Genomic DNA, 18,241 nt, shown 5'->3' on the forward strand with positions numbered 1-18,241 from the left:
ACTGTGTCGACCACAGCAAACTATGGCAAGTTCTTAAAGAAATGGGAGTTCCTGATCACCTCATCTGTCTCCTGAGAAATCTCTATGTGGGACAAGAAGTTACAGTTGGAACTGGATATGGAATAACTGATTGGTTCAAAATTGGGAAAGGAGTATGACAAGGCTGTATATTGTCTCCCTGCTTATTTAACTTATATGCGGAATTCATCATGCGAAAGGCTGGGCTGGATGAATCCCAAACTGGAATTAAGATTGCCGGAAGAAATATCAACAACCTCCAATATGCAGATGACACAACCTTGATGGCAGAAAGTGAGGAGGAATTGAAGAACCTTTTAATGAGGGTGAAAGAGGAGAGTGCAAAATATGGTCTGAAGCTCAACATCAAAAAAACGAAGATCATGGCCACTGGTCCCATCATCTCCTGGCAAATAGAAGGGGAAGAAATGGAGGCAGTGAGAGATTTTACTTTCTTGGGCTCCATGATCACTGCAGATGGTGACAGCAGACACGAAATTAAAAGACGCCTGCTTCTTGGGAGAAAAGCAATGACGAGCCTAGACAGCATCTTAAAAAGCAGAGACATCACCTTGCTGACAAAGGTCCGTATAGTTAAAGCTATGGTTTTCCCAGTAGTGATGTATGGAAGTGAGAGCTGGACCATAAAGAAGGCTGATCGCTGAAGAATTGATGCTTTAGAATTATGGTGCTGGAGGAGACTCTTGAGAGACCCATGGACTCCAAGAAGATCAAACCTACCCATTCTTAAGGAAATCAGCCCTGAGTGCTCACTGGAAGGACAGATCGTGAAGCTGAGACTCCAATACTTGGGCCACCTCATGAGAAGAGAAGACTCCCTGGAAAAGACCCTGATGTTGGAAAAGATTGAGGGCACAAGAAGAAGGGGGCAAGATGGTTGGACAGTGTTCTCAAAGCTACCAACATGAGTTTGACCAAACTGCGGGAGGCAGTGGAAGACAGGAGTGCCTGGCGTGTTATGGTCCATGGGGTCACAAAGAGTGGGACACGATTAAAAACTAAACAACACGAAGTAGCAGCAGCAGCAGCAGTAGTAGTATTTATACCTCTCATTTTTCCCTGATAGGATTCAAGGTGCCTTACAGATTATAATAAGAATTGATAAAAACATAGAAAAAGAATAATTAAAAAACCAATTAAACATTAATAGAATTAGGACTATATACATATATAAAATCTGTTTAAGGCATACAAATAATTGCAGTAAAAGCATTGCAGAAAATCAAATAAGGACTCAGGTAATTTATTTTTCCTAATCAACCTTGTATCACGTTTTAAGATTAGTGTTTCTTCAGGGTAATAATCAGACTATGCATGCAGAATAATTCAGTTCACTACACTGCATCTGCTTCATATAAATGGTTTGCCACAAGCTGGGAGTTTCAGTCTGTGGTGATCTTTATTTCGTAGATTTAATACCTCTGTGTGTTCATCCATGGGTGGATTCATTTAATTCGATTGAGACTGAAGCAACCATGAGACTATTTGTCTGTCTTTTTCTGACAATTCAAGTGTACTTTAAACAGTCTTTGAAATTGCATATCATAGTATCTGTATATTTCTTTTATGTCGGAATAGTCTGTCAGTAGGCATGTCCTAAACACTGGGTTTAGTATTTAAAATATATTTCATCTTTTGGTGTCTCTGATAGTATTGTTACAGTTTTAGGATATTGTTACCTTTTAGTATTATGCTTCTATAATTGTCCTTAACATTTGCATTTTAATCCAGTTTAGAATTGAATCACATGTATTCAGGTACTAGAAATGACTCATTTTCATTCCCAGAAAATTAATATTTTCTTTGGTTATTTATTACAGCTATTGATTGGTTTTGAATCAGGAACAGTAGCATTATGGGACCTCAAATGCAAGAAGGCAGATTACAGATACACACATGACGAGGTAACCGAAGTTATTAATCTGGCAGGTTTTTGTATTAGAATTAAAGCAGTTTTGTAGTTTAACATTAGAAACATAGTTATTTGCTTGTGTTTGTCTGGAACGATCTTCCCCAACCTGTTGCATTTAACATGTTTTAGCTGTGCTGACTGGGATTGACAGGCGTTTTCATCCATAACATCTGGAGGGCACTACAATTCTATGATTCTATTCTATATGTATACGAGTTACACAGATTCATACATTAACACGTTGAAGCATTGCTGAAAAAAACTTCATAAGATAGCAACAGATTTGGGAATAAAGTTTCTGAGGTTGCTAAACTTGCATGTGCTATATGGACTTCAGTGTAGTGTGTGTATTTAATAGTTCTTAACTACAGCATCTGAATGTTAATGTTGAAGACATGGGGGAATGGGGGTGTAGAGATTAAGAGAGAAATGCAGGAAAATGTCAGAGGTTTGGATAGACCAACCTCCCCCCTCCCACAAGAAAGTGGCTACAGTAAAGATTGCACATGTATGCTTCTCTCATGCTGCTGTATGGTGTCAGACAGCAATACACAGGCTTCAGTCTAAGCAGATTTTTTGCCCTGCAAAAAGGGATGGATAGGGAGATTGGCTTCTAAAGTGACTATGGAAGAGGGTTATATATTTTTCTTAGCCCAGCTATCTCTATACTTTGGTGACAGAGAGAGGCTATATTTCTGTACAGTTGAAGCAATCAAGGGTGTAGTAAGGGTGCAATTACACTCAGGTGAAGCATTCTCTGATGTCTCTCTATCCTCCAATGATGTGGAGGGATGTCAGGGTAAACAAGTAGCAATCCTTGCTTATCTGCTTCTCACTCCCCATTCCCCACCCCAGTTCATTACAGGTTCCCAGTTTGGTTTTTCTAGAACCTCAGAAAGCATCTGTATCTGTGTCTAAAGTGTGGAGTGGACGAGAAACATAGTTTCCTCCTATAATTAAATGTGTATGAACGTCAGAAAATGAAGAAAGCTTTAGCAAACCATTATGTGTTTAGGTTCAGCAGTGACTAGTTTGGGCCAGCAACTATACATTTGCATTTTAAATGAAGTGACATTTTTAGATCTGTGGAAAAGGAACTGATTATCTTAAACACCATAACTGACTCATCCATTCTGCTCTCTGGATTAATGAAGTAGGGAATTTGAAAAATGCTTTTCTGTTAATTGTTGGCTATGTGCTTCTAGGCATAGTTTTGAAGAGCAATTGGCACAAGGAGAATGGGGATTAAACATGGCCATAATTTTACTGATCATAACATATTGGAGTTTGGCGCAGCAACAGGCAAGAATCTGTATCGGGCATACACATCTCCCAGCCCAGCCCACCTACTGGGCAACCATGGCTGCTACTGTGAGTCCTGCTATCCACCTGGGTGTGTGGCAGCCATTCACCCATCCTACCCCTCTGAGCCTAGAGCCATAGTCTTTAAAGTGCCATCCTCAAGACCCCATTGGGGTCCCCTCATAAGCTTCAGATCCTGTCCAATGCACTGCCCCACTCAAAAAAACCTGATATGGCTGAAACATAAATACAACTGCTTCCTCTCTTTGAGGTAGGCAAAAACCTTTCAGCCTAGTTAGGCCAATTAAGACAGTATAATGTCTTTCCAACAAATGTCCACAGCAAAATCACACCTAGCAAAAGGAACGTGGGTTGGAAAACTGACAATTCCAATACTAGTGCTATAAAAGGCAAAGGGACCCCTGACCATTAGGTCCACTCGTGACTGACTCTGGGGTTGCGGCGCTCATCTCGCTTTACTGGCTGAGGGAGCCAGCATACAGCTTCCAGGTCATGTGGCCAGCATGACTAAGCAGCTTCTGGCGAACCAGAGCAGTGCACAGAAACGCCGTTTACCTTCCCACCGGAGCAGTACCTATTGATCTACTTGCACTTTGATGTGCTTTTGAACTGCTAGGTTGGCAGGATCAGGGACTGAGCAACGGGAGCTCACCCCATCGCGAAGATTCAAACCGCCGACCTTTTGATCGGCAACCCCTAGGCTCTGGTTTAACTCACAGAGCCACCCACGTCTGAAGACATCTTCAATTTTGACTGATTCTAGTTCTCTCCAGGTATACTTCAGAATTCTAGCACCCTAATCCATGCAAACAGTGATTCAGACCACAGCACCACCCACGTCCCTATAGCCTATGCTTTATTTATACCATAGGAATGGACCAGCAGGAATAAATTCCCACATTGATCCATTTCACAAGCCTTCCCCCTGAGGTCAGGCAGGCTGTTGATTGGCCTCCAGAGTCAGGCCAGGTAGAATGCAGTGTGGCCAACCCCCCAACCAGGGAGGGAGACCTCCCCGCAGCTTTTGTCCATGTCAGTGGCACAATGCTGCCTCACCACAAAATGGTGGAGAGATGGGGATTCTGTTTCTGGTTTTTTTTTGTAATACTTAGGTTATGTAATTGTATCGTATTCTTATTACCAACTGCCCTAGGATATATTCCTATAAAGGAATACCATAAATAAATACCTCTCAACAAGTTCTCTTCCAGTTCATGTGCATAAACTTTCAGTATTCTGATTACACTGCTGACTTGCAGCTATCATCATAATCCTCTCTTTTTTAGTCAGTTTACCTCATAGCTTGGGACACTGAGAACTACTTCACACAGTACTCCATATACCCTGTTTGGTACTTACTGCTGTAAATGCGTAAAGGGAAAACATGTACAATACTGAACTTTTGTATTGCAGTTGAACCATTTCTTTTTTCATTGGGAAAATGAATATCTATTGTGATGCTGAATAATGTGTGCAATAAGTATTTTTCAATATTCTAGGAGTCCTCAATTCAGCTGTTGTGTTTATAGCATCCTAAGATTAAAGTAATTATAGCTTAAAAGACTGCAGTCTATGCAGGAAGTTTGGATATGAAGAAGGGAAATAGGAGCACAGTAAAATGACAAATTGAGGCCCTGTGATTACTTTTTTCTAATGGTTAAATAAGAAATCTATATAAATAACATGTGAGCTAAGAGGGGAGATGTTTTTGGTTTTTTGCTGTGTATTTAAATTTAGCCAAAGACAGGAATTAGACTCATCCTTGATGTAGCCTATGAGGAACAAAGCCATGGGTCATATTCTCCATTTCCATTCACTGTTTCTTTTGTAACCACAAAGAGAAGCTTTTGATTTTCAAGTAACCACAGTTCCCCTTGATGTCCAAACATGGAAAAACTTGTTTGTTTTCATGACTAGAGAAAACAAATTGGTTTAGACCCATGATTTCACATCCTGACTTGTTTTCAAACCATAGTTTAAACAAACCCCCATTTTCTAAGTTTGGATATTGTGAGAAATTTCAACTAAAATAGAAAGCAGGAGCTTTGAATCTCCTTGCAGGCACAAAAGAGGTAAAATGAGGAGGTTCACCCTAATTTTTTTTATAGCAGGAAACTTTAAATTCTAACTTGTCCTGTCTTCTTAATCATCAGATAATTAAACTTTGTCTTTCTAAAATATAACTTTTTGGTTGCAGAATATTGGGCTTCTGATTACATATTGTCATGCATGCCAGCTATAGAAGCTAGAGTTGCTGTAACAATGCAGTTACTTCTTTTTTTGACAGAGTCAAGAATTTCTTATGCTGTATTTACTCTACAAAAAATGTGACACATAACTATTTTACTACTTCATTTCACATTTCTTGTTCTATGTAAAGTCACAATTCTGTGTGGGATTTCAGATGCAATTGGAAACTGCCTTAGTAATGAGTAATTTTAAACTTGCAAATGAACAGTAGAAGCAGCCTATTTGAAGGGTAACGTTCCTATTTCTGTTTGGATGCATAGTTTCTGGTAACATTATTTGTACTTAAAGTAAAAATAAGACAGCTATTGAATCATTGGCTGCTATGGATTCTCACTTCATGAACATTGGCTAAGGGCAGTTTCAATATTCTTCCAACATGCAGATTGCAAAAAAAAAAAAAGCAAAAAAGCCATACAGTATCTAAGAAAGTGCTCATGTGAAGGTGGTAGTAACATTTGTAAATTTTCCTTATTGTATAACTGAGTGTTATACAATTGTGCCAACATAACCCTTGCGATGACCAAACTGTTGTGAATATATTTGCCTTGGATCCATAATGCCCCCTTCCAGTCTGGGATATTTTATTCTGTATTGTGGTATTAAAATGTTCCTGTTTTAGAAAGGGAGAGGAGTAGAGGAAGGAGCCCCAATATGTGCAGCTAGGAGGAATAACACCATTTTAGAAAACTGATCATTTTCTACCTGAAGTGCTTTATTATATTCAGAGTGGCATCACTACCAATTTATCACACAAGAGCAACGCTCCAGCAGCAATAAGAGCTCTAATCTGGAAGCAGTTTATGAATATTTGTGGTGCTATTTCTAATCTGCTTGTTATCCCCACAGTAAATTTTGGCAAGTTGGACTTACGAGTTATGCTGATGAGCAGGGACAAACCTTAGCAAATACCGCATGTTTATCCTTTGGATGAAGATGCTCTCAGGTGGGGTATGAGCTCCCTCTAGCACTTGAAGGCAGGATTGCCGCTGAATTGGAGAGTTTTGCTCCCAACTGACCAGCCCCCAGCAGTTTTTTATTCCTGCCTTTGTGCTGAGATGTTGTGTCCCAAACTCTCCATTCAGCTTCGCTCAAACTTGACTGTGTTTGTCTGTGTACCTGTGTTTCTGGAGTTTGTCTTTGTGCTGTTGGTATTGCTTGTTTTTTTTTTTAAGGGTTGTGTCTGTCATGTTATTTGTGTGAGGCAAAAGCTAGTGTGAGCTATCTCTCATTCTGAGTTTGGGGTGTCTTGCGTAGTTTAATGTTTGCATCTTGCAGGGGTATTGTGTTGATTGTTGATTGGTTGTTATTTCCCACTACATTTTTCCTTCCTCTCTGGCAACTTGGTTGTTTCTTTTTGACTTTTTCTTTTTGGTCATATTGCTTCCTTTCCCCCTTTTCTTAGATAGGCAGCTTAGTGGCCTGTGACTGTGTGAGGAATTTTTAACAGCTGCTCTGTTCTCCTTCCTGCCATTTTTGAAGCCCCACCAGAGCTCTGAACTATCAACCACAGCAGATCTGCACTTAGTTAGATCACCTATCCTGCAAAGCAATGGCCAGCAACTACTGGATTATGGTTCCCCCATTGGTTCCAGACAATTTGCTGCTGCAACTTTGAGGAAATAGTAGGCCATGGAAAAGAAAACACTGCTGAAGGCTAAAACCCTTATGGCAATGCATAAGTCTCTACTTAATCACTGCATTTCTCAGTTGGCATCAACTTCTGGTGTGCAGGGCTCCAGCTCTGAGTCCATTTTCATTGGGTGAGGCTATTACCCTTCATTGTGTCCCAGGTACTATAACTGCTATGTCTGTCGCTGAGAGAGCCTCTAAAGCTGCCATGTCAAAGGCAGCCCACCAAAAGGAGTCTGGTCTAATTTCCCGCTCTTTTCTTCAGGCTTGGTTACACAAATATCAGTACAGGTAATCAAAACTGTCAAGTACGCCTAGTGCTTCATCACTACTGCTATTTCCCCCTGACATACTATTGGCGTGGCTCTACCTCAGCCTCAGCTGAATACTGAAAAGCTTCAGCAATTCAAAGAGGCACTGTTGTCAGACTTATATAAAGACTTACCTGGATCTGTCCAGCAGGCTAAACACCAATTTCCATCTCTTTGATATCCTGAAGTCCTGAATCAAATAAAGGGAACTCTCCTTTCTGGTTTATTACAAAAAAACAAACAAACAAACAAAAAACAACCAACCCCACAAAGGACTTCCATCGTTGGGGCATAAAATATTCCTATTCTTTCAGCTGCTTTGGTTTACTTTCTGGTTGCCAGGGCTGTCATTCCCTGAGGAAGTTCCTCTCAAATGGCCATTGTCTGAGGAGGTTAGAAGTAAAGTTTCCAGGTTTTCATGCAGTGCTGCAGGGCTTAGCAATTTCAAAGTGTAAAGAGCTGTCCAGTTTTAACAATTGAAAGACGTTGTGGACCCTGCATTAGATCTGTGAGAGACTAAATGGGACTGGAGTGTTGTTTCTGAATGCGAATAAATGAAAGAAAGAAATGGTCTCTAATAGACTGTTTTCAGGTCAAACAATGCCTACACGTATATTGTAAGGCCATGGCAGTACAGGATCTCAGTGCCCCAGGTGAGAATCCTGCCTCGTCTATATCACAGAAGCACCAGTCTTCCTGATGCAAAGCCTCATGGAAGAGCTGTTTCTGCTTCCATTCTGTTTCAGAAACTGGTCAGCCCTGAGTGGAATGAAGCTTTATAGTGTAGTCACTTGTATGTAAGGCTCCTGCCTTAATGGGTGATGTACGTTCCCTTTACCCAGAGTTCCTCAGCTGGATAAAAAGGATGCTAATCAGGAATTTGGGGAGATTGCATCAGTTACACAGGAGGTATTCATAAGACCCCCAAACAGGAGTTAAGGTATCATATTTCTTGTTTTCCATCCCTAAAATTTCATGGGCCAAGGAGTGAAGCTACTTGATTGTGTAGCATAAACACTGTCGCATCAGGGTAATCTGAACCGCCAGAGTGTTCCTACTGTGTTTGAGTGGTTATAAAGTTATTTCCTCCAACCTTTTCACACTAGAGATTAAGTGTGCCCGTTCCAGGCAGGGATATGAACCCTTTGGTTAGAGACAGGGGATAGTCCTCAAGCTGAGGCATTTTCCCACTCTTTTTCTGAAGGCACTAGAATATTAGGTTAAATGTTTCTCCTTATAGACCTGAATCTCCCCAACCTCTGAAGAGCCAGCAGGGTGTTGCCAAGGTAACAACAGACAAGCCTGTTGATTCTCTGCAGGGCCACTTTCAAATCGGAATATGAATTGCTTCATGAGTTTGCATAAGGATGCAAAGGTTTTTTCTAAGAGATGGAGGCATTTCCAAGAGTTGCAGCACAGAGCCTCAATTTCCTTTTCTGACCAGCTGCAGTCCTAAATGAATTCATAGAATTATGCATCCATGAGGAGTTTGGGGCTGGCCATGTAGATACTCTGTTTGGTGAAATTAGAAACGGGTTTGTCTTTTTTTAAGTTTCATCAGGCTTCAGCCATAGCCATCACTCGCTTTTTGCCAGGGTTCATTGGCAAACCAGTTCATTGGTTTAAGGAACGCCAGGGATATTAATTCTCTCTACCAGTTGTAAAACTTAGCAAATGTTTACTGAGGATGACAGAAGTTTTTTCTACCTACATCTAGGCAGTTGAGTAATAAGAGGTACAAACTTTAAATGAAATTGAAATAACAATAACAATAATACCCCACCCATCTGGCTGGGTTTCTCCAGTCACTCTGGGCATCTCCCTTTATTCCTTTATATGTCAGGTAAGTCTTTTGGACAGTTTTGAAGAGGAGAAGATCTCTAAGCCTTCTATTAGTCCTTGGTGTCTATTTAAACTGCAATTTAAGGTTACGATCACTGTCACGGTGCTTGTTTTCATAGCAATGCAATACTCCGGCTGATTTCAAAGCCTTCAGGGCAGTTATTGAAATTTTCTGATGTCCTGTAGTAATGCTCTTTCTCCTATGAACACAGGATATTGAGCAAGTATCCCTATCCCCACATTCCAGTGGTTCAGATACTTAATCAAAAACATTATTGGGTATTTATTTCATTTTCTTTGTTGTTTACATATGTAAACTTATGGAGGCTGAGTTGTGTAGCTATAGTATCTTTTCCAGAGTTGCCCTTTCACCTAGCAAACTGACATTTTACAGAATAGTTTATGAAATAAGCACAGTAGAAGGAAACTAATACTGATTCTGTTGTTGGTTGTGTGTGATGTTACATAACTTTTTTCTGTTGCTTTTCTGTATACTTATTCTCTGCCAAATAGTCCCTTTTCTTTTGAAGTTCCATACAAACAGTCAGAAACCCACTTTTAGGCATATGGAAATCATCACGACTACTAAGATGCTAAATTGTTCTCAACTTGTTTAATCAGAATGACATTTAAAGACAAATACCAGTTTCTGGTATTTCATTCTAGATGCTGCCCTGGTAACCATGATTACTCCAAAACGAGGAGCATATTGGCTAATTTAAGGGAGCATTCTATAAAAGAGAGAAAATATTTTCCTTTTTTAGGACATCTTATGACGAGTCTTCAGTCCATTCAGGAGGCAGAAGCCTATTTTTGATGTGTGATGTCACTAATGTGGCCCCCTGCTGTAACCCCAAGACTGGAATTTGCCCTACACCCAAAGGTTAGTGAGTGTGATTAGGCTAGGAGTTAGTTGCATTATGGTTGATAGCCTCATGGGCAGTCAGTGTAGTCTATAGGAGCAGACTTTGGATATGTTTTCTCCCTAGAAACCCTACAATTTTTTTTTTAATCGTTCTGAAAGGAAGGTGGGGGAACTTCTGAATTTAAATATCAATACACGTGGTGCAAGTTGGAAATTTCATTTTCTAAAGTTGATTTCCAACATGATTTGCATTAATGTAGTACCCATTTTAAAAAGACAGCAAAAAGCAAGGATACTTCTGGAGTTCCTCTCACATAAATGCTGAGCACTCTAGGTGTGCAGATACTCAAGGATTCATTCTCACAATTCTATGAAAGTAGCAATTTATGGATTCGAGATTGATTTTTATCAACTTAAAAATACTAGTCTTTAGTTGGAAACAGAGGCTTACCTAGGGTTCCTTGTGCCCTTGGCAACGAGCTGTATTGGCACACCCCCCCCCAGAAGAAAAACACTTTACCACAACAGCCAAATTAAAGATTACTACGTCTTACACAACCCAAGTACTCAAAGCACCTGCAGTGAGGGTGAGGTAAGGAGGAAGGGCAAAAAAGTCTGCACACCTTTCTATCGTGGTGCGAGAAGGATGGGGAACTTCTCTTGCATTTGAGCTGGCCATGATCGCAGCAGCAGCGCATCACTGCACACATATACGCCATACACTCCATGGTCTTGATCGGTGAATTTTGTACCCCCTGGCAGGGGCCGGGTTCACCAACCCCTAGGTATGTCTCTGCTTGGAAATAGAGGGTGGAATATATATAACAAGCACATAAATCAGTATTTTATAAACGATTGAGTTATATCATTTTTAGGGTTTTCTACATGTCTGCCATAATATCTGTGTGCAGGAGAGAAGCTACTAGTTGAGTGGGATATATCTTCATTACTGATTTCCATTGGAGGTGGATACTTTAGGAGACGTTTGTGAATTCTTTGAGTCCCAAATCTAATTCTTGTTTTGTGCCAGTGTGAAGCAATGGAAACACTTACATTGTATTAATGAATGGTTACTCTGGTGTCAGTTATTTAGCACTAATAATTCTACTTAAAATTTGAATATTGAGCAAAATTTGTAAAACATATCCAGGTAGTCATCTAAAAATATTGTGGCATAATAGCTAGTGAACTTGCTACCAACATCCATGCAATAATGGCAGGTCCGTGAGACTATCTCCCCCCCTCCCCTCCAGAGTTTTCAATCAGTGACACGCTAAATCATCAGCACTACCTTTCCCCTTCATTAGTTCCTCTGAGTGGAAGCAGGTTACCTATTGTGAGTAGGGTAAAGGTTTTGCCCATGCTACCACGGTATTCCCTAGGGACAACACTCAACTGTTCTCCAAAGGAATGAGTAACAAATCAATCATAGAAAAAATGTGAGAGCAGTAAAATCTGATTAAGTTAACAGCTTTTATAAGAAATATATAAAACTATCAATTGGAACTAGATACATGGCAGCTGTTAACAGCTTACATAAAAATAAAATAGAAAATATTGGCTGTGGAGTGCACATTTTTGTGAAGATATAATCTATAGAATGAGAAAAAATGGTAAGTGTAAATAAGTTGTTTCTATTTAGCTGTTTCAGTGTTAAAATTAAGGCATGTATGAACATTGCTATTTAATTGGTAATGTTATAACCAAATCTATTTTGGTATGTTTTCATGTAATATTTGTCATAAATAAAATTATTTTTCAAATATAGTTGAAGCTGAAAAAGTAGCAAATGGAGCATTTTTCATGGGCTCAAGTAGTACCTTTTTATATGGTCTCAAGGCATGTACTCAGCAACGTTGGGGCAGAGGCGAAATCTCCTGCTCTCCCAACCTCTAATTCCCATGTGTCAGTGTGAATTTTTGCCTTCTGCAACAAGTCTGCCTGATGGGCAACACCAATCAAGAAACACTTTTTACACATTACATCCAATTATGTGCATCATCCACCATCTCAAATAGTGGTGATATTGGATGATAATTTCATTTATTTTCATATTTGATATAGTATGCATATTCTTACATAAGAATGTTTTAATATTCAGTGTTCTTAATATAGTACTAGTTATCTGTTTTAGTTATCCTGAAGCAAGTATTCTTTGAAATATGTTGGGTCAATTAGATTGCTAAATAAATTCTTTGAACTTTCTTTCCCTTTTTTCATTTCCTCATTACTGCCCATTTGTGTTAAGAACTGATGAAAATCTCTTTTTTACAAGTTGTAGTCCTGCAGAGGGAAAACCTAAGGATTGACTACCGTATATTTTTATATTATCCACAGAAGTCTAATAAAGTCTTATGGGCTGTACCTTTGGCAGTGGCATCAGTGATGGATAGGAACCTACCTCCTTCATGCAGATTTTCACTTGTTTCACACTTAGAATACTGATGTCTCACAAATGTAAAAAATAAATACTTGTTTTCCACTTTGCAAGGAGTTTGGTTCAAGTGGGATAAAATTCTTTACTTTTCACAATCCCAACTGAATCCAGCTCCTCAGTCTGAAGAATGACTAATAGTTTCAAGATGCACCACTTCTTTCACTTCCAAAACTAGGTCCCCAGTTTGGTGGGCATGTATCTTGGATGCAGTGCCTTCCCTGCTTCAAATGGTTCCAAGCATTTCTATCTCTCTGCCTATTCGTAGAATCTTATAGTTGGAAGGGACCCAAGGGTCTTCTAGCCCAACCCCCTGCAATGCAGGAATCTCTCTTTTTTTTAAGAATAATTTTTTATTAACCGACCAATCACATCAAATCAAACCAAATTACATAAATTCCAAATTACGCAGCCGAATTTTAAATTTTTGTTGGGGGTACCCATATTTCAAGTTCTGAAGGGAATCCAATCAACTTCTTGCTTCTTACTGCTGTTTTAATGTCCACAAATCTAACCTTATGATGTTCACAGTACTATCCGGTCCTTTCTTCTTGTTTTTCCACATCTCTTGTTGTTATTTTCATAAGTTTTTCCTTTCTCTTTGTGACCTCTGATAGTCTCCACAAGCTGGTTAGACACTTTGTAATCCTGCGTGGATATTATTATTTTTTATCCAGTAGCCATATCCAGACATTTCCCATGTAACATCACTTCTATACATCAAACCAGTCTTGGCATCATTAATCTTCACCAATCTGCCTCCTTTCTCAAAACCTCTGAGGAGATTCACCAGGAATGCAGTCTGAAAACAAGTCCATTCCTTCTCTCGGCTATAAATCCTTTGGCAAGATGGCGACTCCAAATTAATTGCTGCGCCATTCCAAAAGCTCTTATTGCTTCTCGATCTCCATAAAGCATACTTTTGGTTAAAGTTTATCTCCACACAGACCTTAATCATCCTGCTTGGGTCAGTTCAACTGATGATTCTAATGAGGAGGGGTTCTTGTAAATCACAAAGAAGGAAAATAAAAAAGGTTCCCCCCCCCCATTCAGTCCCGTTGTCAACATACCCAGCCTTTGGTGTATCTTCATCGTAAAATATTCCTGTTTCTCCAACCCGTCGTCGTCTTTCGCAGAGGTCACTTAAATTAGCAGACTTCACTCCCCTTCTTCACTTGAAATATGTGCATTTGCTTCTTTTGTAATTAATTATTCCAAATTACTGCAGCTAGTGCGCGATCAGAGACAGCGTCCAGGAGAGCCGAGGTCCACACGGGGGCATTCTGCCTAGGGCCCTCACCCCCTTCTTTTGAATTAGGGGCTGATTTATGGGCACAGCAGGCAAGGGCAGTGTTCCCCAGGGAGGCTGCCTACTCCCATAACAGCCTCTTAATTACCCCGTGTGGGTCGGAGAGATGGTATGGTCGGCCATCTTCCAATGCGCCCCCTAGTGGCCCCCCGCTGCAATGCAGGAATCTCAGCTGAAGCATCCATGATATTTCCATGTGACAAAGAATGTTGGGAAATGCCTATTGGATATATTCCCCAAAAATAGAGTGTAGGTGGACGAAGGTGCTATATATTGCAGGGACCCGAAGGGCTACAGTTTGTATCTTCTCAGCTTTCTGTGTCAGCCCTGCTAATGGAGTCTACTTCACCCCCACAGATGGATTGCACCCAAGTGATGTGCTTTAAAATTTATATATCCAACTCATCATCACTGAAGAGGAAAGGAGCACTGTACACTTGTAGAAGTTGAGTAATTACAAACCAGGGTCTTAATTTGCAGTTGGTATTATTAAAGAATATAGGTTGAAAAGCTCCCCAGATTCCTGCTTTTCCCCCACCCCGGTTGCCTTCTAAATTACGCTGTTCTTGCTCATGAATTGAGGAAAGGATCAGTTGTCAAGAAGCTGACAGATAACAAGCAATATTTTCATGATGGGAAGTGTGAGGTGGTGGGATTTGATTATAGGTAGGTAGCAGTGTTGGTCTGCCATAGTCGAAACAAAATAAATAAAATAATATAATATAATAAAAAAAAATTCCTTCCGGTAGCACCTTAGAAACCAACTAAGTTAGTTATTGGTATGAGCTTCCATGTGCATGCACACTTCTTCAGATTTTTGATGTGTAGCAGAAGGCTTGGCTTGGCATCTCTTCTACCCAAAGCTCCAGGAAATGTATTCTTAAGGGTGCTTTCTGTTATCAAAGAATCATTTAGAACAAGTTCACAAAGGCAGAACAGGAAAATACTTTAAATTTTCCCCTTAAACTTTATGGCGTAAAAGGAACGTTTACAGAGCTGTTCAAGCCCCAACAATCAAAGTGCTGTGCACCAGGGCTTTGAGATGCAAATGATCAGTAGTGCCTGCAAAACCCCCTTTGGCCCAGTCATGTCTTTACTTGCCCTACACCTGACGTGATATAGGCCAGTGGGTGTGGCTTGGGCTTTAGGCCAAATGGGGAGGCCTGGCAGACCTAATTAGAGGCTGGAGGTTCCCTGTCCCTGCAATCAAGGCTCATCTATCTGCAATACACAACATTTCCTAGCCTGATGATTCCTGTCATGATTCACTTTCACATCACTAGTGTGCAATTAGACCCCTTCCAGAATGAAGAAGGAAATCTGCTTTACAGTTCTACAGCAGAAAATTTCACCTTTCCTCATGAAGTTGCCTTTGTTCCTTTTTGTTGTTCCTTTGAGACCAACATTTAGTACAGAGACAATAAATGTTTCCATCACTTTCCTGTGTTATTGTTGAGTCACTTCTGTTTCTCTTTCTTGACCCTGACTTTTGCTGTGATACAACATGGTCATGTGGACTTTCTGATGCTATGAATGCACAGTTTATGAAGTCTTGTATCGAAGTTTTCTGATATTGCAGCAGAGTGATAGAATAATTTGGGAATCTGTACAGTGGTACCTTGGGTTAAGAACTTAATTCGTTCTAGAGGTCTGTTCTTAACCTGAAACTGTTCTTAACCTGAGGTACCATTTTAGCTAATGGGGCCTGCTGCGCCGCTACCGCGCGATTTCTGTTCTCATCCTGAAGCAAGTTCTTAACCTGAAGCACTATTTCTGGTTTAGCAGAGTCTGTAACCTGAAGCATTTGTAACCTGAAACTTCTGTAACCCGAGGTACCACTGTATTGATAGAAGAAGTAAAAAAATACAGAGAGGATACATTTGCTTTGTTTTATACCATAGCTAGAAGTAGCTTTATAATGTGGGAAATAAAAATGACATCAAAGAAACCTAGAAAGGCATCTGGTTTCACAAGCTACGCTACAGGCATTTTAGGAAATGAGCAATTCTGTAACTTGAAAGAATTAAAAAAAAAAGTAGTACATTGTGGTTTGCTTTGTTTCATAATAGTTTAATGCAGGATTATTGCTGTATACTTGGCTGGAATATTCAAGTCACAGGGCTCATTGTTAATCTGATTTTCACCTTGTGTTTTGATCTGATGGACTAATTTCAATTTACATTTTAATGCCTTTTCAAATGTGTTGTATGTAAAATATCACTGGCCTTGAGTTTTTATAGTTCAAAAATTTCAAGTCTACATGTAATTAATCCAATAGTCAATATAGCATATAGCACTTTTTACAAAGCATGTTCTGGGAATTATGGGATTTCTTGACCAGTTTAGCAGTGAGAAGATCTAATCTAGTGGAAAACTGAAAACCAAAGGTACAGTCTCTGAAGCTTTAACATTATATAGCATGGGTGACTGGTCTGTGGCCCTCCAAATGTTGTTGGATTACTACTCCCATAATCCCTAATCATTGACAATTGGTTGTTCTCTGTGGTGCTGATGGGAGTTGAAATTGGACGGCATCTGACTGGGCCACAAATTATTACTCTAGTGTAGGGGTGGCTATATTTCTAAATAAGTTTAAATGTCAGAGCTGCTTTTCTAGTAACAGTACTAGATTGTTATTTACCATTGCTATGAATTGTCCAAGCGTTCCCTAATTACACAAATTTCAATAGTATTAGCTATTACATTGCAATTATTTTGAAGAATTACTCTCTGAAGTATTTTGCTGTGTTAGCTGATGATTGCTGCATACAACAAAACTCTTATTACTTCCACTAGTCCTTCAATCCTAAAAAAAGCTCAACAGCTCTGGCCCTCTTTGAAAAAAGTTTGGACACCACTGCAGGATGTTAGTCTTGCACTTCATGTGTATGACTTCAGCAATCTAATGTTCTAGTCAAAGTAGAAAATAACAAGATATATATTTTATGCATGTGTTTTAATGCAGTAGTCTTAGTAAGTCTAAAAACTGGATTCATTTTTTGTTTATAGCAAAGCCTTTATGCAGTGCATATCCCATTTATTACATGTCATATCTGATTATCATTTTATTATAAATCAAGTTTGTCATTGCCTTGTAAAATCAAATGTCGCCTTTTCAGATGTGCATAGTTGGTGAGATGTTGATGAATGCTGATTTACACCAGGAGAATTCTCGGTTCTTGACTAATAGTACATTTTTAATATAGCATGATGTGAAAGTTTTATGATTTTCATCAGATTGGAGGTTGACCGATTATCACATGATGTAATTTCAGTTGACCATTCAGACTTCCAAAATCAGTTGTATAGGAAACATTTTGTAGGCTCGCTCACTTCCACATGCATTGATTATGGCAATTGCACACTAAATGCACACTAGCTAAAAAGATCAATGAGTACATTGCTGTAGGGAAGCATAGCATTGAAACAAAGTCATTATGAAAATTGTGTCTTTCACCAATACTGCAGACAAACATGATAGTACAAACATTGCAATATTTTAATTGTACCCTTGTCAAAAGATACAGGTGTTCTCTTCAGTTTAACAGTACACCAAAAGCAATTGGAAATATATATCTATATATTTTTCTCATTTGCACCACTGTACTATACCATTGTATTAGGTTTTCAATAGCAGTTTTAAACCAAACAAAGTGAGTTTAAATAGTTTAACTACTTTTGCAACAGACGTAAAATGATTTGTTAAAGAAAACTATCTTCAGAATCAGTGTTACAGTTTTTCATTAAAATAGTATTTTATCACATTATTTAATCACATGAACTATGGTGGAGTATTTAAGCAATATTTGAATGAAATTGTTAAGATTTCTGCTTATTGCTTTGAATAAGTTCTGATTTCCCCTCCTTTGATCAGGCAATCCATTCTGTAGCTTGGCACCACGAAGGAAAGCAATTTATCTGTAGCCATTCGGACGGCACCTTGACTATATGGAATGTAAGGAATCCTACCAAGCCATTTCAGACAATCACTCCACATGGTAAGTTCAAAATGGAAGTGTGTTCTATTCAACATTGTGTATACATTATGCTTTAGAGTGATTTGCAGGCTAAGTCATTTAAACTGCCGGTGGCTGCTACTTCATGCCACTCTATTCTTGAGGACCATGTGCTGAAAGAAGGTATTAAACTGTACCATATATTTTCAACTGCTGCTGCTTATATCACCTGCATTGTCTCCTGTAGTCAGGATTTGGCTTTGACAGTCCATTGCTTTGGAGGCTAAGTGTGGAGTTGTTTATTAATCAAGGCAGTATTGCAAAAGAAAACTAGTTCAGGTGGACCTCTTGTGGCCCAAGGTAGAATAGGA

General features: G+C 39.4%; 1 protein-coding gene across 7 annotated transcripts in view; it reads left to right on the top strand.

Annotated features, from left to right (window-relative positions):
- STXBP5 (syntaxin binding protein 5) overlaps positions 1 to 18,241 on the top strand; it is a 119,102-nt gene that overhangs the window by 45,946 nt on the left and 54,915 nt on the right. For 6 of the 7 annotated variants that reach the window (XR_014546728.1, XM_083607950.1, XM_083607952.1 and 3 more), the window contains exons 7-8: positions 1,860 to 1,943; positions 17,789 to 17,912. Coding sequence is in view for 6 of the 7 variants with exons in the window: in XM_083607950.1 (XP_083464076.1) it covers positions 1,860 to 1,943; positions 17,789 to 17,912 (208 nt within the window). In the remaining variant the exon portion in view is untranslated. Of the gene's footprint in view, positions 1 to 1,859; positions 1,944 to 10,123; positions 10,190 to 17,788; positions 17,913 to 18,241 lie in introns of those variants that run through there. The other variant, XM_083607955.1, reaches the window with a different exon arrangement.

Source organism: Podarcis filfolensis (genome assembly GCF_964270895.1).
Source record: "Podarcis filfolensis genome assembly, chromosome: 3".
In the NCBI taxonomy this organism is placed as follows: domain Eukaryota; kingdom Metazoa; phylum Chordata; class Lepidosauria; order Squamata; family Lacertidae; genus Podarcis; species Podarcis filfolensis.